The sequence below is a fragment of the Gadus morhua genome, chromosome 13 (assembly GCF_902167405.1).
Source record: "Gadus morhua chromosome 13, gadMor3.0, whole genome shotgun sequence".
In the NCBI taxonomy this organism is placed as follows: Eukaryota; Metazoa; Chordata; class Actinopteri; order Gadiformes; family Gadidae; genus Gadus; species Gadus morhua.
The window spans coordinates 5,621,423-5,642,883 of record NC_044060.1 but is presented as its reverse complement, the minus strand read 5'-3'; the positions used below and the strand labels follow the sequence as shown (position 1 = coordinate 5,642,883).

General features: G+C 52.3%; 1 protein-coding gene across 4 annotated transcripts in view; it reads right to left on the bottom strand.

The window, feature by feature from the left end:
- Positions 1–21,461, bottom strand: part of itpr1a (inositol 1,4,5-trisphosphate receptor, type 1a) — a 78,520-nt gene that overhangs the window by 39,180 nt on the left and 17,879 nt on the right. For 2 of the 4 annotated variants that reach the window (XM_030375879.1, XM_030375883.1), the window contains exons 13-39: positions 21,218–21,317; positions 20,052–20,212; positions 19,788–19,929; positions 19,406–19,564; positions 18,134–18,306; positions 17,160–17,279; positions 16,028–16,222; positions 15,379–15,630; positions 14,605–14,746; positions 14,008–14,161; positions 13,311–13,501; positions 12,548–12,683; positions 12,118–12,172; positions 11,667–11,832; positions 11,076–11,249; positions 10,801–10,875; positions 10,181–10,318; positions 9,966–10,091; positions 9,646–9,846; positions 9,285–9,536; positions 8,647–8,772; positions 8,430–8,558; positions 6,470–6,590; positions 5,604–5,788; positions 4,921–5,069; positions 4,057–4,168; positions 3,388–3,423 (exon numbers count right to left, since the gene is read on the bottom strand). In XM_030375879.1, the coding sequence (XP_030231739.1) occupies positions 3,388–3,423; positions 4,057–4,168; positions 4,921–5,069; positions 5,604–5,788; positions 6,470–6,590; positions 8,430–8,558; positions 8,647–8,772; positions 9,285–9,536; positions 9,646–9,846; positions 9,966–10,091; positions 10,181–10,318; positions 10,801–10,875; positions 11,076–11,249; positions 11,667–11,832; positions 12,118–12,172; positions 12,548–12,683; positions 13,311–13,501; positions 14,008–14,161; positions 14,605–14,746; positions 15,379–15,630; positions 16,028–16,222; positions 17,160–17,279; positions 18,134–18,306; positions 19,406–19,564; positions 19,788–19,929; positions 20,052–20,212; positions 21,218–21,317 (3,970 nt within the window). The remainder of the gene's footprint in view (positions 1–3,387; positions 3,424–4,056; positions 4,169–4,920; positions 5,070–5,603; positions 5,789–6,469; positions 6,591–8,429; positions 8,559–8,646; positions 8,773–9,284; positions 9,537–9,645; positions 9,847–9,965; positions 10,092–10,180; positions 10,319–10,800; positions 10,876–11,075; positions 11,250–11,666; positions 11,833–12,117; positions 12,173–12,547; positions 12,684–13,310; positions 13,502–14,007; positions 14,162–14,604; positions 14,747–15,378; positions 15,631–16,027; positions 16,223–17,159; positions 17,280–18,133; positions 18,307–19,405; positions 19,565–19,787; positions 19,930–20,051; positions 20,213–21,217; positions 21,318–21,461) is intronic. The other 2 variants (XM_030375881.1, XM_030375882.1) reach the window with 1 other exon arrangement.

Genomic DNA, 21,461 nt, shown 5'->3' with positions numbered 1-21,461 from the left:
GTGACCGCATTGTTTTGGTTCTCTGTTGTGTTGTGTTCTCGGCTGCGTTGTGTTCGGTTTCTCTGTTGCATTGTGTTCTCTGTTGTTTTGTGTTCTCTGTTATGTTGTGTTCTGTGTTGTGTTGTGTTATCTGTCGTTGTGTATTCTCTGTTGTGTTGTGTTCTCTGAGGTGTTGTGTTATCCGTCGTGGTGTGTTCTCTGTTGTGTTGTGTTCTCTGTGTTAAGTTCTCTGCAGTGTGTGTCTTGTTGGCGCGCGGTGCGTCGGTACGCGGTCGAGGAACAGACTGCCCTGTTCCCCGTTCCCCTCTACCTCCCACGGCTGGAGGTACGAGACGTTGTAGCGCGCGGCTAAATGGGGTCGACGGAAACCAAAAGAGGGTTGTGCTGAGCGACGACTCTGAAAACAAACGGTGACAGAGAGCCAAGCAGGGGGGCAGCGAGAGAGGACTGCAGGGGCTCTATCAAAAAAAAAAGTATGAGAATAAATACATCCAGAACCCGTCCGCCAAACCAGAGACTTGGACCGTCTGTCTGTCCCCAAACACGGAGAGAGTGACGAGAGGAGAGCCGGGGCACGGGAGGAAGAGAGCGTTGGAGTAAACACGACAAACAACACATCGTCACCTCCACCCCAACCCCGTCAGAAACACAACACGCCATCACCTCCAACACAACCAGCTCCCATCAGAAACACAACACACGTCAGCTCCAACGCAAACCCTATCCCACCCTGCTCTGGTCAAATCAATGACTTCACAGGAATGGTTGGCGTGTTTGTGTGTGTGTGTGTCTCTTTGTGTTGTGTGTGTGTGTGTCTCTTGTGTGTGTGTGTGTGTGTGTGTGTTGTGTGTGTGTGTGTGTGTGTGTGTGTGTGTGTGTGTGTGTGTGTGTGTGTGTGTGTGTGTGTGTGTGTGTGTGTGTGGTCTACAGCGGTGGACAGAGTTCAGCGCTAAAAAGGGGACAGTAGCGTCAACAAGCTGTGTTCTCCGTGCCAAAACACACGGCCTGAGCCCAGGTTGAGCGGAGCAGTACCAGCGGGGAGGGACACTCTCGCACCCCCACAGCGGGGGTCTCTGCGGGGGGGGGGAGCAATACAGAGCGGCTAGGGCTCAGGGGCTCCTGGGTCACCGAGCATGATCTGAAGGGGATGAGGTCAGGTGGCCACGGATGACTTCAGCGTCCATAACAAGACCGCAGACAGCAGCATCATGAGGACACAGATGACTGATCACACACGCGCGCGTGCACGCACACACACACACACACACACACACACACACACACACACACACACACACACACACACACACACACACACACACACACACACACACACACACACACACACACACACAAACAGGAGTTTCCCTGCGGCAAACCCCTGATCATTCAGAAAGCATTCTCAGACAAACACGCAGGCGCTTTGTTCCGGCCCACACTCTGGCCTGTTTACGTCTGTTTCCCTGGCTGCCTGCTCAGGTTCGCACGCCTCCCCCAACAGCTCACAGACGCTTCTCTGGCTGCCCTGCGTCCTCCCCGTGGAAACATGGCCGCTCTCTGACCGTGAGCCCCGTGCTCCTCAGTGATAGCGCCGTGCCGCCGTGCCGCCGCCCCCCCCGCCGCCACCGCCCCCCCCCCGCCTCTACCGCCGCCGCCGCCGCCGGCTCTATGAACGGGTTCTCACCGGTCAGGAGAGGCAGCGACACGTCACCCCGTCACCTCGGACGGGGTGACGGGTGCGAGGCGAAGGTGTGAATGGAAGAGGAAGCGCCGAAAAAAAAAGGTGTTACAAAAGGGGTGACATCATGACTTCAATGTGGACCCGAAACAACAAGCCTCCGTGACAGCTCAGGGCAGGTCTGCACAGGAGCGCTGCTGTCCAGCTCTCTGCACCTCCTCTACACACACACACACACAGGAACACACACACACACGCGCACACACACTGACATCCATGCACCCAGGCACGCACAGACACACACACACACACACACAGAGGCATCCATGCACACAGAGGCGCCCACACACATGCACGCTTCACACACACTGGCACACCACAGTCACGCTCGTACGCAAACATACACACACACACACACACACACACACAAATATACAGACAGTCACAGACACAAACCACCTAAACACACACTTACACAGACACACACACGGACACACACGTCTCTCTGGGTAAACAGCTTCTCTACACTTTTATTGGCAATTACTGCTGAAGGTCACACATCGATGCAGGGGCTTAGTTCCAGGAAAAAATAAAAACCTTGGATCTTATGTAACCTCAGCCTGGGCTGGCAGGGCTCCAGGAATCGTGCCGCTCACAAGCACAAGAAAACTAGGACAGCCTCGCCGCCTGCCACCGCGTCTCACATTCATAAACACACGCGCACGCACACAGCAACCATCTCTGAAAACGTCCACATCGTCACAGTGCCCCCTACTGGCGGCCGACAGAAACGCACCAGAAATACAGAGACAGCCTTCAGGAGAAGAGTGTGAACTTTGTGTTGGGGAAGACCTACCAGGGACCCTGACACCCCCATGGAGAGACAGTGACACCACCATGGAGAGACAGTGACACCACCATGGAGAGACCGTGCTGAGAACATCCCACTCATCTTCCATGTATATCCACAGTGTTGGTATATGTGTGCATATATGTAGGTGAAGTGTATCTAAAAGGCTAAACCAACCATACACAGATTATGTCAGATGTGCCAGATCACCAAAAACACACAGATGCTAACAATGCTACAGATCCTAATGATGCTACAATTCCACTGTTTTCAGAACTACTTCTAGCAAGACACAGACATTAACGGCGGAAGCTGAGAGAGAAAGTGACACACACAGTGAGAGAGAGAGAGCAAGAGATAAAGACAGCAAGAGAGAGAGAGAGAGAGAGAGAGATAAAGACAGCAAGAGCGAAAGAGAGAGAGAGAGAGAGAGAGAGAGAGAGAGAGAGAGAGAGAGAGAGAGAGAGAGAGAGAGAGAGAGAGAGATAAAGACAGCAAGAGAGAGAGAGAGAGAGAGAGAGAGAGAGAGAGAGAGAGAGAGAGAGAGAGAGAGAGAGAGAGAGAGAGAGAGAGAGAGAGAGAGAGAGAGAGAGAGAGAGAGAGAGAGAGAGAGAGAGAGAGAGAGAGAGAAGAGAAAGAGAGAGAGAGAGAGAGAGAGAGAGGGAGAGAGAGAGAGAGAGCGAGAGAGAGAGCGAGAGAGAGAGCAAGAGAGAGAGCGAGAGCGAGAGAGAGAGAGAGACAGCGAAAGGGAGAGAGTGCAAAAAGGAAGGCAGAGAGAGAAAGTCAAAGAAAGAGGCAGAGACGGAGACAGACAGAGAGAGAGAGAGAGAGGCACGGGCGTGGTATAAAGTTAGACAACCTTGGGCACATCCATCTCATCATCAAAGGCCCTGAGCTGAAAGAGAGCAGAGGGTGAGGCGTTAGGGGCAGACAGGAGGCATCAGCAGAGGACAACATCACGGCTAACAGCTCGCAGCTAACAGGTCGCAGCTAACAGGTCGCAGCTAACAGCTCGCAGCTAACAGGTCGCAGCTAACAGGTCGCAGCTAACAGGTCGCAGCGCCGCGAGGCTGCAGGTCCTAACGCGCCGCAGAGACAACAACTTAGGGTGTTGTTGTCCAACAACACAGATCTTCAACAGGGGATCCCCCGAAATTATTATTATTTATTTTTTTGCAATGACGGCCGTGTGCACGACGCTGAGCCATTGTGCCGCTTTAACGCACGGCGCTACACCTCACAAAGTCACGAGTCACGACCGGCCGAGGGGTCACGACCCCGGAGGAGGTGGATGACCTCTGACCTCTGGTCTGACCCAGGGCCTGCGTGAGAAAGGACCTCCCTCCATCGCGGGCATGAGGATCAGTGTCTGAGGTGACCAGCGCTCTGCAGTGCATCATCAGGACCAGGGTTGATGTTCAGCGGCTCAATTAGGACTCCTCCACCCTGTGGCGGGCGGAGCAGCTCCGTCAGAGCCTCCTCCGCCCTCCGGAGGGGCGGGGCAGCCCCATCAGAGCCTCCTCCCTACCTTCTCTCCGTAGCCGCGGTCTTTGGTCATCATCTCCCTCAGCGTCTGGAGGACCTTGATGCAGAGCCGCTCCTCGTTCTCCTCCAGCAGCTGCTTGGTGTGCTTGATCAGCCTGCGGACCGTTCACTCGCATTACCGTACATTACCGTACATTACCATGCATTACAAACACTACTGGACATTACCACTACTATCATTCATTAAGTACATTACCATTCATTGCCGTATATTACTGTACGTATATCACTATTATTATTCATTACTGTATGTTAACACTCATTACCACCATTCATTACCATACATAACCTTTATGACCATTCATTACTAAATTCGTCATTACGTCATTACCTTGATTACCATCCATTACCGTACATTGTTACCCGTTACCATTTATTACCACCCATCAGAATATGTCTCCATCATTTCCACCCATTATCATTCATTACCATCGATTACCAACCATCATCATGTTACCATCATTACCATCCATTATCAACCATAACCTCCTATCACATGTTACCATCATTATCAACCATTACCTCGCATCAACATGTTACCATCATTATCAACCATAACCTCCTATCAACATGTTACCATCATTATCAACCATAACCTCCTATCAACATGTTACCATCATTATCAACCTTAACCTCCCATCAACATGTTACCATCATTATCAACCATAACCTCCTATCAACATGTTACCATCATGACCATCCATTATCAACCATTACCTCCCATCAACATGGTACCATCATGACCATCCATTACCTCACATTATCATTTACAGACTCATGGAGGCGTAATGAGATTCATATCAGATGAATGAAGTGCCTGGTTGAACCCGGGAGGGGGGACCCTTACTTGCAGATGAAGCCCCCACTCTCGCACTTCCTGCGTGAGTCTGTGTTCTCGGGGAAGAGCAGCTCGGGGCGGTGGAGGACGTCCACGAGGACCGAGAGCTCCGCCTGCACCAGGGGGCGGAGCCTGTCCTCCAGAGCAGACACGATGTCCTGGAGACACACGGGTGAACAACGCACACACACACACACACACACACACACACACACACACACACACACACACACAGGTAAACAACGCACGCACACACACACACACAGGTAAACAACGCACACACACACAAACACACAGTAAACAACGCACACACACACACACACACAGGTAAACAACGCACAGACACACAGGTAAACAACGCACACACACACACAGGTAAACAACACAGAAACACAGGTAAACAACGCACACACACACACACAGGTAAACAACGCACACGCACACACAGGTAAACAACACACATAAGCAGGTAAACAACACACACACAGCTAAAAAACACACACACAAACACCGGTAGAAAAAGCACACAAACACCGAAACACACACCCACACTTACATACCGGTAAACCCCCCCCCCCCCCCCCCCCCCCCCCCCCCGAACACACATCCCTCCCCCCCACACACACACACACACACACACACACACACACACACATCCCCCTCCTCCTCCTCCTCCTCCTCCTCCTCCTCACCTGCAGCCTCTCGATGATGTTCCGGTAGTCGCGCGAGGCGGTCACTACCGAGTCCCTCCTCGCGGCGTTGCGGGCCGACAGCCTCCAGCTCATGGCCGTCTTCTGCACGATGTTGTTGGACTTCACAAACAGGTTGTTCACCTGGTTGTCCAGGTCCACGGGGATGGCGATGGCCCGGCCCTTGGCTGCCAGGGACACAGCACGACGGACACACTGACTCAGACACGTGTCTCTAGGAGCACCGACATGTTGATTCACACCCGCTTTCTGACGCTCGTATTGTTATTACCGAGGATATACATGCGCTATGTTTTGAGCATGACAACAGCTGGTTTTTATGAGCGATGTTGTTTATGAAATGCCCAACACACCGTGACTTTGTACTTTAGAAGAACACACTCTGGTGTAATACGTTAAGGGTCTAGAGAAGCTAAACCCTCTCTTGGACACGGCTATCAACATCAACCCCCGCCTAGTTGGAACTCAAATAAATGATAGAAGACCAAAGAACACGGTGAAATAGATTTGATTTTGTGTTCAGTGCTTCTTTGACGGTATTTAAAGGGGTAGTAAGCTGTTGTTAGCTTCAGTTATCCAGAAGTAGCTAACAGGAGGAGGAAGTCCAAGGGGTGAGGAGGCCAGAGGAGCTAGCTTCAGTTAACCAAGAGCAGCTAACAGGAGGAGGAAGTGTAAGGGGTAAGGATGCCAGAGGAGCTAGCTTCAGTTATCCAGAAGTAGCTAACAAGAGGAGGAAGTGCAGGGGGTGAGGAGGCCAGAGGAGTTAGCCTTAGTTAGCAAACCGCAGCTAACAGGAGGAGGTGTTGTGTGAGGAGGTGTTGTGTGAGGAGGCCGGAGGAGCGTCTCACCGACGTCGGAGAGCACCTTGATGCAGGCCTCCACCGCGCCCTTCTGCACCGGGCTGAGCCAGGGGCAGTGGTAGACCCGGAACACCGCCTGCAGCAGCTGGACGAAGACCGGCTGCCGGGTCTGGGGGGACGGGGACGGGGGGACAGGGGGGAGACCGGGGGAGACGGGGGGGGGAGAGACGGGGAGGACGGGGGAAGAGATGGTGATGCACACACCATGACATAATCCTGAACAAATCACCTGCATGTGACACAAGCATGCACCTGTAGGCATCAACGCACACACACAGCCATGTGTGGACACACACATTAAGTCATAGACACACACGCACACACACACATTAAGTCATAGACACACAATCACACACACACACACACACACACACACACACACACACACACACACACACACACACACACACACACACACACACACACACACACACACACACACACACACACAGTGCCATGAAGGGAGCGATGGTGCAGCATAGAGTGCGTTTTGTTACCCTGACAGAATGAATCCCCAAGCATCCATTAACACTGACCACCAACCTGTGACCACAGATGTATAAATAGAGGACCCAACCACACCCAGACTCACGGTCACTCGTACATTATATACCTTGATCATTTTCCCCAGCAGAGAGGCCTGCAGCAGAGGATATAGGCAGTAAGGAAACAGGCTGAACAGAGCCAGGTATTCAGGTATGCTGCATATCGTTATCATGCAGCGCAGGCTCTATTTAGGGCATCTCGACAACGTTTTCAGCGAGAGACGACAAGCCGCATTATGTTCGTAAAGAGCAGGGGACACATTGCGTTGCGTAGCCGCGTGTTCCCGTATGAACGCCAGAGCTCCCATGTCCAACGGATGAGAGCACCGGAACCCTTCTTCGGTCAACAGGCTTCTGTGTCTCCCCAGGGGGAAGCCTGTTGATAACGGGTGCGGGAACGTTTCACAGACTCGTGAGGGGCAGCCCAATGAACACAAATCAAACCGGCGGCACCTACGAGAAACCTCTGTCTCCTGCCCCCCCCTGGATCCTCCGCCGCGGGGTTGATCGGAAACACGGTTCTCAGAAGCACGCGTATTTTTAGAAGCACTTGGCGCTAAAAATAAACAGCAGAGAAGGATTCGGTTCTGATGACACACGCACGCACTCACGCACACGCGCACACACACACACACACACACACACACACACACACACACTCTGAGTGGCTGCTGGTTCAGAGCGTTGGTGAGTCGGCACACCTGCATGCCAGTGTGTGGTCGCCCCCTGTGGTCGCGCAGGGGAGGGCAGCCGGACGTTAGACGGTCCCACCAGAGGACAGGGTGACTCCTAACCATCTACCATCTGCCTGACCTCCTCCATTACCCATGATTACCCCCAGGCCCCCCACCGTCCACCTTCACGCCTCTTAAAGACACAGACTCAGCCTCTATGTCTTAACTTACTGCGTGTTAAGGGTTTAGTCCTGTGGTAACGTTTTAGTGCAGTGAATGGAGCCACACATGAAATAGATAAGAGTTCACGAGAGGAGATGATTCCTCACAACACGTTCTCCTCATCTACGCCTCACAGGCATGCATCGCTTCAAACATTTCATTTCTTCATCAGTAGGAGAAACCTGTATTGGTGGCCATTTGGCGAGGGATGACACAGTGAAATACAGAGCCTTCTGTCGTCATGTATTCACCTGTCACCCTGGGGGTCCTTCAGGGTGAGGGATGACACAGTGAAATACTGAGCCTCTGCCCTCATGTGTTCACCTGTTAACCTGGGTGTCAGTGAGGGAGAGGGATGACGCAGTGAACTAGAGAGCCTTCCGTCCTCATGCGTTCACCTGTTAACATGGTGTCTGTGAGGGTGAGGGATGACTCAGTGAAATACCGAAGAACCAGAGCCTTGCGTCTTCATGTGCTCATCAAAGAGGGTGAGGGGGGCGGGGTTACCTGCAGACTGGTGCTCTGGTCAGAGAAGGGGGAGCTGAAGAAGGTGGTGACGATGCTCATGACCGTCTCAGTGACGTAGCGCTCCAGCACCGTGTCGGCGTGCTTCCGGTCGCTGGTGTTGTTGCACACCTGGCCAATGAGAGAGCAGAGGACTCAGGGGGTTAGGCTCCGGAACCCGGTTCCCTTCGGGGGTCTCTGGCGGGGTGGGGGCCCTTACCCTGCAGATATCCACCAGGAAGTTCTCGAAGAGCTTCCACATGTGGTTGGAGGTGTAGATCTCCTTCATCTCCACCTCCGTGTCCACGTAGCAGTGGTTCAGGAAGTTGATGTAGGCGATCTTCACCTGGAGCAGAGCGAGGTGGTTAACTCTGATCTCTTCCTGTCTGAGTCTGCTACATTCAGGAGGGGCTCAGACGTGTTTCCATGAACACATGAATTCAAATAGTCCAGAAGAATCAATCGTATATAATTCACACCAATAAAATAACAGTGTTCTGAAACGATACCCTACACATTCATATTCCTACACTTGGATCTAAAGAACACACTATCATTGTATGTTGTACGTCCTTGCACTTAAAGATAGTACTTCTTATCTCAATAGCGTCTTATCCTAGATATCTTTGTTGCATACAGGGAAGGGGTTAACTTAGCGATTGTTAGTCCTTGGCACTTGGTTCTACGAACATCCTTACTGTACCGAAAGCGCTATATTGTTGATTTTTCTTCTGACCAATACTGCTAAAAGCTCTAAATCTGAAGGAACATAAGTTAATCAGTTAGCCCACACACATTGCAACCCCCACCATTACTAAACCCCATTCCCGTGGAAACGCCAAGGCGTCGGGGGCGCACCTCGGGGATGCAGTCCTCGTGCGTGACCACGCGTACGATGTCGTCCAGCGGCAGCAGGGAGTTGCACTTGATCTCGGTGTAGACGTTCTTGCCCTCGGTGCAGACGGCCAGCAGCTCCACCAGGTGGATGTGGTACATCAGCGCGCTGTTCTGGTCCATGCGGTCCCGCTCCGAGCGCATCATCTGCACCAGCGTCTGGAAGGAGGCGCGGTCGTTGTAGAACACCAGTACGTCCTCGCCGGCGTTCACCAGCTGGGGAGACATCAGGGTTTAGTCGGTGAGGACAGTGGTTCTCAAATGGGGGTACGCGTACCCTAAGCGGTACTTTGGAGTACTCTGACATTCTAGTTGGGTTGCAGACCTCGGCCATGACGATGTCCTGGCACTTCTTGATGAACTTGTTCTCCGCCTTGACGATGGTCTGCAGGAACTTGAGGTACTGCACGTTGCGGCCGTGCGTCTCGATGCAGTGGACGAAGTGCTGCACCACGCGCTCGTTGATCTCGCTGCACAGCTGGAAGTTGTTCATGAAGATGTGCTGCATGGTGATGGCCTCCAGGATCTGGGGCACGACGGAGAGGAGACGGTTAGGAAGGTTTTGGGGGTTCAGAAACATGCCAGTGTACAGGAGACTTCCTCCCTCGTGGTGGCCCGTCCCAGCCTATCAGAGCAGGCCCTCACCCCTGGGTTGAGGAACAGGTTGATGTGCTTGTGCAGCAGGGCTTGGTTCTGCTGGTTCCCCGCACAGAAGTTCTGCAGGAACTGGTGGGCGAGCCTCATGATGTCCTGCATACGGACGTCCTCCCCCTGGGTTCAGGACAAACGGCGGCAAGAGGTCACTCCCAGCACACAGAGATCAGTCTCCCAGTCCTCCCAGTCCTCCCAGTGAAGCACACCTTCTCATAAGGGATCTGCAGCAGCTCCAGCACCACGGCGTGGGCCCCCATGTTCCTCAGCAGCCTCTGCTGCTGCTTCTTGCTCTTCCTGCCCGACAGGCCCTCCTGAACACAGAGCCGGCTGAGACGCAGCAGGATCTGAGGACACAGCGGACACACTGCGTTAGGAGAGGAGGAGGAGGGGAGGAGAGGAGAGGAGAGGAGAGGGAGAGAGGAGAGGAGAGAGAGGAGAGAGGGGAGGAGAGGGGAGAGGAGAGGGAGGGGAGGAGAGGAGAGAGAGGAGAGGGAGAGAGGAGAGGGGAGGGGAGAGAGGGAGAGAAGAGAGGGGAGAGGAGGGTAGAGGGGTGAAGAGTAGGAGAGGAGAAGGGAGAGGAGGGGAGAGAGGGGAGAGGAGAGAGGGGAGGAGAGAGGGGAGAGGAGAGAGGAGAGAGGGGAGAGAGGAGAGGAGAGGAGAGAGGAGAGAGGGGAGGAGAGGAGAGGGAGAGGAGAGGAGGGGGGTGAAGAGTAGGAGATATGGGAGGAGAGGAGAGGGGAGAGAGGGAGAGGAGGGGAGAGGAGAGAGGGGAGGAGAGGGGGGAGAGGAGAGCTCAGAGTGTCTGTATGATGGATTATCTGTTTACCTCTTTCACCACCCTGTAGTTGTAGCTGCTGGTGGTCTCTGGTTTCTTTGGTTTGTCTGAGGCGCCCGATTCCCCCTGCAGACCAACAACCACATCAGCTTTAGAAGACAACAAACGCTATAATAAAACACCCTACTGTAATCACTTTATCAAATCAAATTAGTCAAATCTTTGTAAATCTGGGTGTAGTTATTTGCGATCAGCTCGAGCCCAGAGAACCCCGGTAACCTCCACCAGTACCCCCATCAGCCAGCCCAGGGGCTCCCCCAATCCACCTTCTTGTGGTCGGACTCGCTCGCCAGCAGCTCCCCCCCGTCCAGACCCTCGTCCGGACCCTGACGCTTGTACACCCACAGCTCTGACTTCTCCACGATGGAGCGCAGCTGGTCCAGGTCAGACTTGATCTGCTTGTAGTTCTCCACGTCCTGGCTGGTCACCAGCAGCTGGACCTGAGGGGGGAGGGGCACCAGTGACCGAGACATTCATGTATTCATCTCAAAGAACGCCAAGCTTATGACTGAGCTGTGTGCCATCAGAAGCTAAACTTATGACTGTGCCATTCATGTAAACACACAAGCTAAGCTTATGACGGTGCCATTCATGTCGTCATCGTAAAGAGCGCTAAGCTGATGGCCGTGACATTCATGCCTTCATCTTAAAGAACACTAAGCTTACGGCCATGCCATTCATGTCTTCATCACAAAGAACGCTAAGCTTATGAATGAGCCATTCATGTATTCATCAGAAGCTAAACATATGACTGTGCCATTCATGTATTCATCACAAGCTAAGCTTATGAATGAGCCATTCATGTATTCATCGCAAGCTAAGCTTATGACCGAGCCAGTCATGTGTTGATCACAGACCTGCTTGAAGGCCTGCAGCACCTCCTGCCGCTGGCTGAAGTGCCTGAAGAGCAGGTGGAGCGCGCGGGACACAAGCGGAGGGTAGTCGTGCATAGTGAGGTGGAGCAGCACCCGCAGGAAGGTGCGGCCCCCCTGGTCGTCCAGGTCTAGGGGGGTGTTCTCCTCACTGGGGGGGCGCACACACACACACACACACAGGCATGCACACACACACACACACACACACACACACACACACACACACACACACACACACACACACACACACACACACACACACACACACACACACACACACACACACACACACACACACACAGGCATGCACACACACACACACACACACACACGCACAAAGACACACACATGAAAACCGAATCATTGCCTAACCGCCCCTAATGTCCATTAAGTCAAGAGTTTTTGTGGGTGTGAGGTAGAATGTTGTCCTTACCTTCCTCCGAAGATCCCTTCAGCCTGCTCCTCTATCTGCTCGAAGTCCAGCGCTCCTGAGAAACGAGGGACACGTAAAGATTAGTACCCCAAGGGGCTTCAGATCAACGGGTCTCAGTGATCACTCTCACTCTGTCACTAGTGATCACTCTTAACTTTGTCCCCACGTAGTGAGAGTTAGTTCATCACTTCGTTCCTCTGGGACGGAAATGGCAGCCATTTTCATAACCGATTAATTTGATCTGATGTATTTACAATATCTTAATAAACAAAAGCATATGTAGCAGTAGGAACTACAGCATTCAGACCAATTATTTCATAAAACCTAAACAATCTTTAATTTCATTGTTTTGGCCAGGGGAGCCGCCTTGCCAACGAGGGCAAAGGGGGAGTGGCCAGTGCCCGTGTAGCCCCGCCCCCGCAGCACTGACCTGGCATGTTGCTGGGTCCTTCGGCCGTTACCCCGGCAACCGACAGCTCATTCTGGGAGTTGCTCTCGTCAAACTCCCGCTTGAAGATGGAGAGCAGGCAGGAGATCCTGTAGTCCAGACGCACGTTGAGGATGAACTGCAGGAGGCGGCGGAGAGGAAGGAGGCTCTTTAAGAATAACATTCTCTAGGAGACGGGGGTCCGAATCCACCAGGCTAGACCCCTCTCCTGCTCTAACAAGGCGCTCAAACATTCACATCCAGCCTTCTTCTTCTTAGTTTCTCTTTTACATTGTAGTGGAACGACTTGGACACTAGGGACGTTGTCGAACCCAATGCCTCAGGATCATGTTGTGCTTGTCAACAAAGTGTAAAGGGGAGTACGTTAACGAGGTGCTAAGAGGAGCATGGTAACAAGGTGTTAACGAGGTTTAGAGAGGTGCATGTTCTCCAGGAAGTATCTTCGGCTGTGTCTCCTGCAGAGCCCCAAGGGATGTAGAGAGGAGCATGGGCTCAAGATGGCATCTCCTGCTTCACCTGTAGAACCCCAATGCATCACGGCTACGATGGGCCGGGTTTCGTTAACGAGGTGTAGAGAGGTGCACGTTAACGAGGTGTTAACGAGATGTACAGAGGTGCATGTTAACGAGGTGTAGAGAGGAGCATGTTAACGAGGTGTCAACGCGATGTACGCAGGTGTATGTTAACGAGGTGTTAACGAGGTGTCAAGAGGACGGGCTCCAGAAGGTATGTTCTCCTGCCTCACCTGCAGGATCTCGATGATCTTCAGCTTGGTGTCCATCACCAGGATGTCCTGCTTCTCCGGCTCCACCTGCGACTTGGCCGTCTCTCCGTCGGGGGCGGAGGCTGGCGTGCTGGGGATGAAGCCGCCGCCCCTCAGCACTACCTGCGTCATGAGCTCCCCCACGCCGTGGATGGAGCGCATCACGTTGCTGCCTACACACACAGTCACAGTAAGGGTCCGCGCACGCACACACACACGCACAAAAACGCTCAGGAAGGTCATCACATGTGCACACAGACACAAACATGTAATTTAGATCCTGTCTGTTGCCCCCTGACTCTGACACATTACAGCTTATTACAAGGGAGATGTTGGAGTCAATTACATTAGAAGGTCTGCCTGCACTGATTCATGATAGGAGTTATCAAACGACGGACAGACCTCTCTATTTATATATATATAAATAAATCTATCTATCTGTATATATCAAATAACGCAAAATCAGAAGATAAATGTCCATTTTATTTTCTTATTAAAAAAAATATTTGTCAAAAAGATAGAAAAACAAAGTCAAATATTCCTTCATAGGGGTTGAGACACACACAAATGCACACACACACACACACACACACACACACACACACACACACACACACACACACACACACACACACACACACACACACACACACACACACACACACACACACACACACACCTTTGGCCTCGTCACCCTTGTCCGTCTTGTTGAAGGGGAAGGAGGTGTTGGTGTGGACGCAGTCCAGGATGGCCAGCAGGATCTTGGTCAGCCTTAGCAGGTCGCTGAAGTTGTAGAACCCAAAGTAGATCAGGTTCCTCGCCAGGTTCACCACCTGATCAGGAGGGAACACAGAGAATCAAGACCCGCTCAGACAGACGTGGGTCTGACGGAACATCTGAGCAGACGGGCGGGACCAGGGGAGAGAAGGTTAGAGGAACAGCAGGAGAAGTTCAGAGAAAAACCAGGAGAAAGTCAGAGGAAAACCAGGAGAAAGTCAGAGGAAAACCAGGAGAATCTCAGAGGAAAACCAGGAGAAGGTCAGAGGAACATCAGTAGAAGGTCAGAGGAAAACCAGGAGAAAGTCAGAGGAAAACCAGGAAAACCTCAGAGGAAAACCAGGAGAACCTCAGAGGAAAACCAGGAGAACCTCAGAGGAAAACCAGGAGAAGGTCAGAGGGACATCAGGAGAAGGTCAGAGGAAAACCAGGAGAAGGTCAGAGGAACATCAGGAGAAGGTCAGAGGAACACCAGGAGAACCTCAGAGGAACACTGTACCTCGAAGGTCAGCTTGTTCTTCTCCTTGTCGGCGAAGGGGAAGCTCTGGCTGACCACGTCCCTCAGGTAGTTCTCCACGAACTCCATCGTCTGGCAGAAGCGCTCCTTGATCTCGTCCTTTGACGTGCCGTCGTTGTCATAGCTACGAACGGAAAAAGAATGGACCAATGAAGTTCCCCTTTGCTCTTAAATAGGCACAGCGTAATTCAAGGGCCTCCATGTCGCCCCTCTAGCTGCTGAGTCAAGGTGATGCGAGATGCATGGAGCAGTGGGATCATCATCTGGCTGAGGAACACCGACACGGAGGCTGTGGACTTCGAGACCAAACCCTTTTGTCTGGAAGTCTAACCCCCCGGCATCTACACTAGCCTGCCACCTCCCACCCCCCCTCATATGGTTTTATTAACTGTAATATAATCATCCTTACCCCCCCCCCCCCCCACTCCCATATGTATACATGAATGTTGATATAATCATCTGTAACCCGTCTGTATTTATGGACACATGAACATGATAAAATCATCTGTACCCAGTAGGTCTGTATTTATGGACACATGAACATGATATAATCATCTGTACCCAGTAGGTCTGTATTTATGGACACATGAACATGATATAATAATCTGTACCCAGTAGGTCTGTATTTATGGACACATGAACTTGATATAATCATCTGTACCCAGTAGGTCTGTATTTATGGACACATGAACATGATATAATCATCTGTACCCCGTAGGTCTGTGCTTGTGGCTACATGATGGCGGCTTCACTCACTCGTCGATGGCGATCTGCGAGGGGATCTCGGACCAGAGCCGGGCGTACTTGACGGGCGTGACCTGCTCCTGGGGGTCCCGGTCCACGTGCATGTGCAGCATCATGCGGCAGAAGGAGGCGCGCAGGTCGTAGGGCAGGTCCTCGTCGGACATGCAGCGCAGGATCAGGTCCACGTCCAGCTGGCCTGAGATCTTGTTGATGGCCAGGTACTGGCGGTCCAGACACATGCGGGCAAACAGGTTCAGCTGGTACCTGAGGGACAGAACACAACACAGGTTCAGCTGGTACCTGAGGGACACAACACAGGTTCAACTGGTACCTGAGGACCACAACACAGGTTCAACTGATACCTGAGACCGGGAAAATAGTGAACACGTGTGTAAAATGTTCACCAGAGCTCCAGACACCCCAGGGTAATGGGGAACACGTGTCAAGCGCTCTGTTCACCACAGCCTCAGACACCACCATGGTAATGATGAACACGGGTGTAAAACGTTGGCCACAACTCCAGCCACCCACCAGGGTATTGGTGGAACATGTTTGTGAAGCCTTCTGCTCACCACAGGTTCAGACCCCACCAGGTTCAGGGTGAACGCGTGTGTGAAGCCTTCTGCTCACCGCAGCAGCAGAAGGAGCGCGGGGAGGTCACCTGTAGTAGCTGATCACCTCCTGGTCCTCCTTCTGGTCCTCCTTGGCGTCCTGGGCCAGCTCCCGGATGCTCTTGCTGCGCACCTCCTTGTTGCGGTCCTTCCAGAAGAGCCACACCTCCTCCTCGTCCTCCTCCGACTCCACCGAGCTCTCCCCGATCGACGCCCCCTCGATCTCGAACCGGGACAGCACCAGTCTGCAGGGGGGAGCCTGGTCAGGAACCACTCACTAGAACCCACAGAGCCGGGTTAGGAGCCGCTCACTAGAACCCACAGAGCCGGGTTAGGAACCGCTCACTAGAACCCATAGAGCCGGGTTAGGAACCGCTCACTAGAACCCACAGAGCCGGGTTAGGAACCGCTCACTAGAACCCATAGAGCCGGGTTAGGAACCGCTCACTAGAACCCATAGAGCCGGGTTAGGAACCGCTCACTAGAACCCACAGAGCCGGGTTAGGAACCGCTCACTAAAACCCACAGAGCCGGGTTAGGAACCGCTCACTAGAACCCACAGAGTGGGGTTAGGAGCCGCTCACTAGAACCCACAGAGCCGGGTTAGGAACCGCTCACTAGAACCCACAGAGTGGGGTTAGGAACCGCTCACTAGAACCCACAGAGCCGGGTTAGGAACCGCTCTCCTGACCACACAGAGTGGGGTTAGGAACAGTTCTCTGACCCCTGGACCTCAAAGACAGCTGGTGCCATTACGTGTTTAAACCGGTTCATTTTGTATTGCTACTGTTCTACACTGGCTTTGGCTCCAGCTGTAACCTCATGCTGATCAGGATGAATCTAACACCTCGTATTAGGTCAAATGAAGTTGGTTTAAACTGGGTAGTTAATCATACATTGGATGGAATATGTATCACATTGAACTGATCCTAGAAGAAACACTAATGTCCAACTCTCCAAGCCGTCAGTACTTTGTTTTGGTTCTTAAACTTGATAAAGAAACGTGTACATCGCACATTCCATGTCAACAAGGGTGGAAACAAATCTGGTTTGTGTCGACCTTCCTGTGACACGGTCCTCAGAATCTGAGCTTCTCAGAAGGAGGAACCGAGAGTTGATCATCAGACCGGGTCTGCCAGTGAGGAAGAGGAAGAGGATGAGGGAGGAAGTGGGGAGCCGTACTTGGTCTCTATGAGGATGTCCCCGTTGGTCGGGTCCAGCACTGCGTTGCAGATCAGCTCCTGGGTCACTGGGATGGACTTGTTCATGGAGACGCACAGGTCCGAGAGGTAGTCCAGGAACCTGGGACACACACACACACACACACACACACACACACACACACACACACACACACACACACACACACACACACACACACACACACACAGTGAGAAACTCCCCTCCTTAATAAACCACCAGACTCTAATTATCACATCCAGAGAAACAGTTTCATGGAAGTCCAACAATGGCAGCTTTCTATGTTCTGTCTGTGCTTCCTGGTTGGCGACTGAACATTCCTGAGACCACCAGACAGCCATTAGCCGTCCTTCAGGAGAGACCGCTGGACGTCACAGAATCAGGCCATCACGCGCCTCCATCTGGCTTTGATTTCCTGCTGGCTTTGATCTCCTTCTGGTCTTGACCTCAGACACTGAGCGCTTACCGCCACAGAGTCTGAGGGTAGACACGTTCACATGCATAATGTGGACGGTTTTAAAGGACCGGACACACTGAGGCGTGTGGTTTGTGGTCAACAATATCAAATGTGTAGTTACCGCACGCGCACACTCACACGCACACACACACACACACACACACGTGTTAATCTACAGCCTTTGTTAATGAGCTCATCAATAGGTGAGCACATTAACACATTAGTGTGGTAACCAGGATCCCCTGTCACCATTAGGACCCCCCCCCCCCCCCCCCCCCCCCCCAGTAGGACCCCCCAGGTAACCAATAGGACCCCCAGTCACCAGTAGGACCCCAAGGTCACCAATAGCACTCCAAGGTCACCAATAGGACTCTTAGTCACCAGTAGGACCCCCAGTCACCAATAGGACCCCCAACCACCAGTCAGGACCCTGGTCACCAGGAGGACCACCCCCCCCCCCCCCCCCCCCCCTGGTCACCAGTGGACCCCCGGGCAGCACCTGGGCTCGCGGTTCTTGCGGACCAGGCTGACGAAGGTGTCTATCTCAGCGGCAGTGATGTGTTTCTCCAGCAGCTTGCGGTTGTTGTGCAGCAGGGCGGTGATGGTGTCCTCGGCCAGCACGTCGTAGCCGATCTGCTTCTGCATGAAGCGGAACTGCTTGGCGATGTACTCCTGTACACACACACACACACACACACACACACACACACACACACACACACACACACACACACACACACACACACACACACACACACACACACACACACACACACACACACACACACACACAAACAAACACGCAGCTTAATCACAAGGGAGCCACTCGCTTGAATCCCGGGTGTATGACCTTGTGGTTGTCTGTGGGGATAAATAAAGCAAACATGTTGTTGCACTTTTACAGAGAAGGACAGAATTGTATTTATTTTTTTATCCGATTATTCTTCCCCATGAGCTACTTGGACTACTTTGCATTTTTGTGATTGAGGAGGAATCTCAATAAGTTTCAATGAGTTTAGAGCTTCATCCTTCATCGCGTCACAGCGTTTTCAGACCTTTCTAGTACCCCGGTTATTCTGAATGAAAACAGAACTCCTTCTACCACGGAACAGCATCCTCAAATATATTAACGTGCAAAACACAATCTGTGTGGATCATCCTAAACTACCGCACACTTGACATCAGATCTAACCTTGGTCAGATCCGACCTGGTTAGGGTCAACGTGACCAAAGTCGGATTAAGCTTATCCAGTCTGGACCGGATGAACATCAGCAGTCGGCCCGGCTCGGTTAGCCTGAGCAGCCCCATCTAGCGGGACGGTCCTGGTTCTACAGACCTGGATCTACAGACCTGGTTCTACAGACCTGGTTCTAACGTCCTGGTTCTCCAGACCTGGTTCTACAGACCTGGTTCTACAGACCTGGTACTACAGCCCTGGTTCTACAGACATGGTTGGACAGACATGGTACTACAGCCCTGGTTCTAACGTCCTGTTTCTAACGTCCTGGTTCTACAGACCTGGTTCTACAGACCTGGTTCTACGGACCTGGTTCTCCAGACCTGGTTCTAACGTCCTGGTACTACAGCCCTGCTTCTAACGTCCTGGTTCTACAGACATGGTACTACAGCCCTGGTTCTAACGTCCTGGTTCTCCAGACCTGGTTCTAATGTCCTGGTTCTACAGACATGGTACTACAGCCCTGGTTCTAACGTCCTGGTTCTACAGACCTGGTTCTACAGACCTGGTTCTAATGTCCTGGTTCTACAGACCTGGTTCTTGCGGTAGTCCTGCTGCGAGTGGCGCAGCACGCGGTAGCACAGGCGGCAGATGTGGCGGAAGGGTGCGTGGCGCTGGTCGGCCAGCTCCTCCAGCCGCAGCATGGGCCCGTCGCCGCTGTCCGTGAACGGGGCCTGAAGGAGCTTGAAGATCTGCACACAACACGCATGACGGAGTCACCCCAGGGACAGACATGACAAGAAACACGCATGACCAATGACACGCATGACCAGGTCACCGCAAGCCGGAGCTACGGCGGCCTGAAGGGGACAGCTTTCTGACTCCAGGTTCCAGATGTCTCAGGACAGATCATTAATTTGTTTGAGAAGATGTTTGAGGAGAATGATGGACAACAACGTGAGCCAAGGCTCCTACCTGCTTCAGGATGTTCTGCTCCCTCATGAGCTTCTGTCGCTCTCGGTTGGGCTTGTTGACCATGATCTCCAGGACGTCCTGTCCGTTGTTGGGGATGTCCACCACAAAGAACACCAGGTCCTCCAGGAGCTTGGTCACGGCTCTGGATGGACGAGCGCATTCACACTTGTTTCAGTCTTACAGCTTCCCTTCATCATATCATACCTCGCTTTAACCTTTGTGTGCAAAAGTGGTGAGCTTTGGTGCAGAGCTGCGTGTTTGTACCTCCGCTCGTTCTGCGTGATGGTTCCTTTCTCCAGCTTGCCGGCGATGGAAGCCAGAACTTTACTTGCATCGTTGGCGAAGTCCAGGTCGCGGACCTCTGCTGGGGACACGGGGACAATGGCGAAGGCCTCCTTGTCCTCCTTCAGGGTCGAGGTGCCGATCTGGAAAAACACAAATTGAAACAGAGAATCAATGCACTGCATTCATCAGCTATTTATATCTGACCGCCATCAGCAAATACAATGAGGAGGATCTACAAAATGCAGTACTCACATGTTGTACTATTGAGACAGAACTACAACATAATGTACTCACTTGTTGTTCTCAAGTGAGGAGGTTCTCAACATGTTCTACAGTTTAGGAGGTTCTCCAACATGTTCTACAGTTCAGGAGTTTCTCCAACATGTTGTTATACAGTGAGGAGGTGCCTAACATGTTGTTCTCCAGTGAGGAGGTTTTCATCAAGTTGTTCTCCAGTGAGGAGGTTCTCAACATGTTCTACAGTTTAGGAGGTTCTCCAACATGTTATATAGTGAGGAGGTTCCCAACATGTTGTTATACAGTGAGGAGGTTCTCATCATGTTGTTAAACAGTGAGGAGATTCTCAACATGTTGTTCTACTGTGAGGAGGTTATCCTCCAACAGTGAGGAAGTTCTCAACATGTGGTTCTGCAGTGAGGAGGTTCTCAACATGTGGTTCTACAGTGAGGAGGTTCTCCAACATGTGGACTAACATGTGGTTCTACAGTGAGGAGGTTCTCTAACATGTGGACTCACATGTGGTTCTACAGTGAGGAGGTTCTCAACATGTGGTTCTACCGTGAGGAGGTTCTCAACATGAGGACTCACATGTGGTTCTACAGTGAGGAGGTTCTCAACATGTGGTTCTACCGTGAGGAGGTTCTCAACATGTGGTTCTACCGTGAGGAGGTTCTCAACATGAGGACTCACATGTGGTTCTACAGTGAGGAGGTTCTCAACATGTGGTTCTACAGTGAGGAGGTTCTCAACATGTGGTTCTACCGTGAGGAGGTTCTCAACATGAGGACTCACATGTTGTTCTACAGTGAGGAGGTTCTCAACATGTGGTTCTACAGTGAGGAGGTTCTCACATGTGGACTAACATGTGGTTCTACAGTGAGGAGGTTCTCAACATGAGGACTCACGTGCAGCATGACAGGCTTCTCCTCGTCCTTGTCGATGGGCTGGTTGGTGCTGTGGACCCAGGTGTTGGTGCACAGGTGTCTGAGCCGCACGTACGAGTTCCTGGGAGGACGCCGGACACAGACAGACAGGCAGACAGACACGTTTCAATGGTTATCTCACCAGAACCTACCCAGTAGAAGCATCCCAGCTCATCCTCTCATGATTAGTCCTTTAGACCTTCAGTCCTTTAGACCTTCAGTCCTT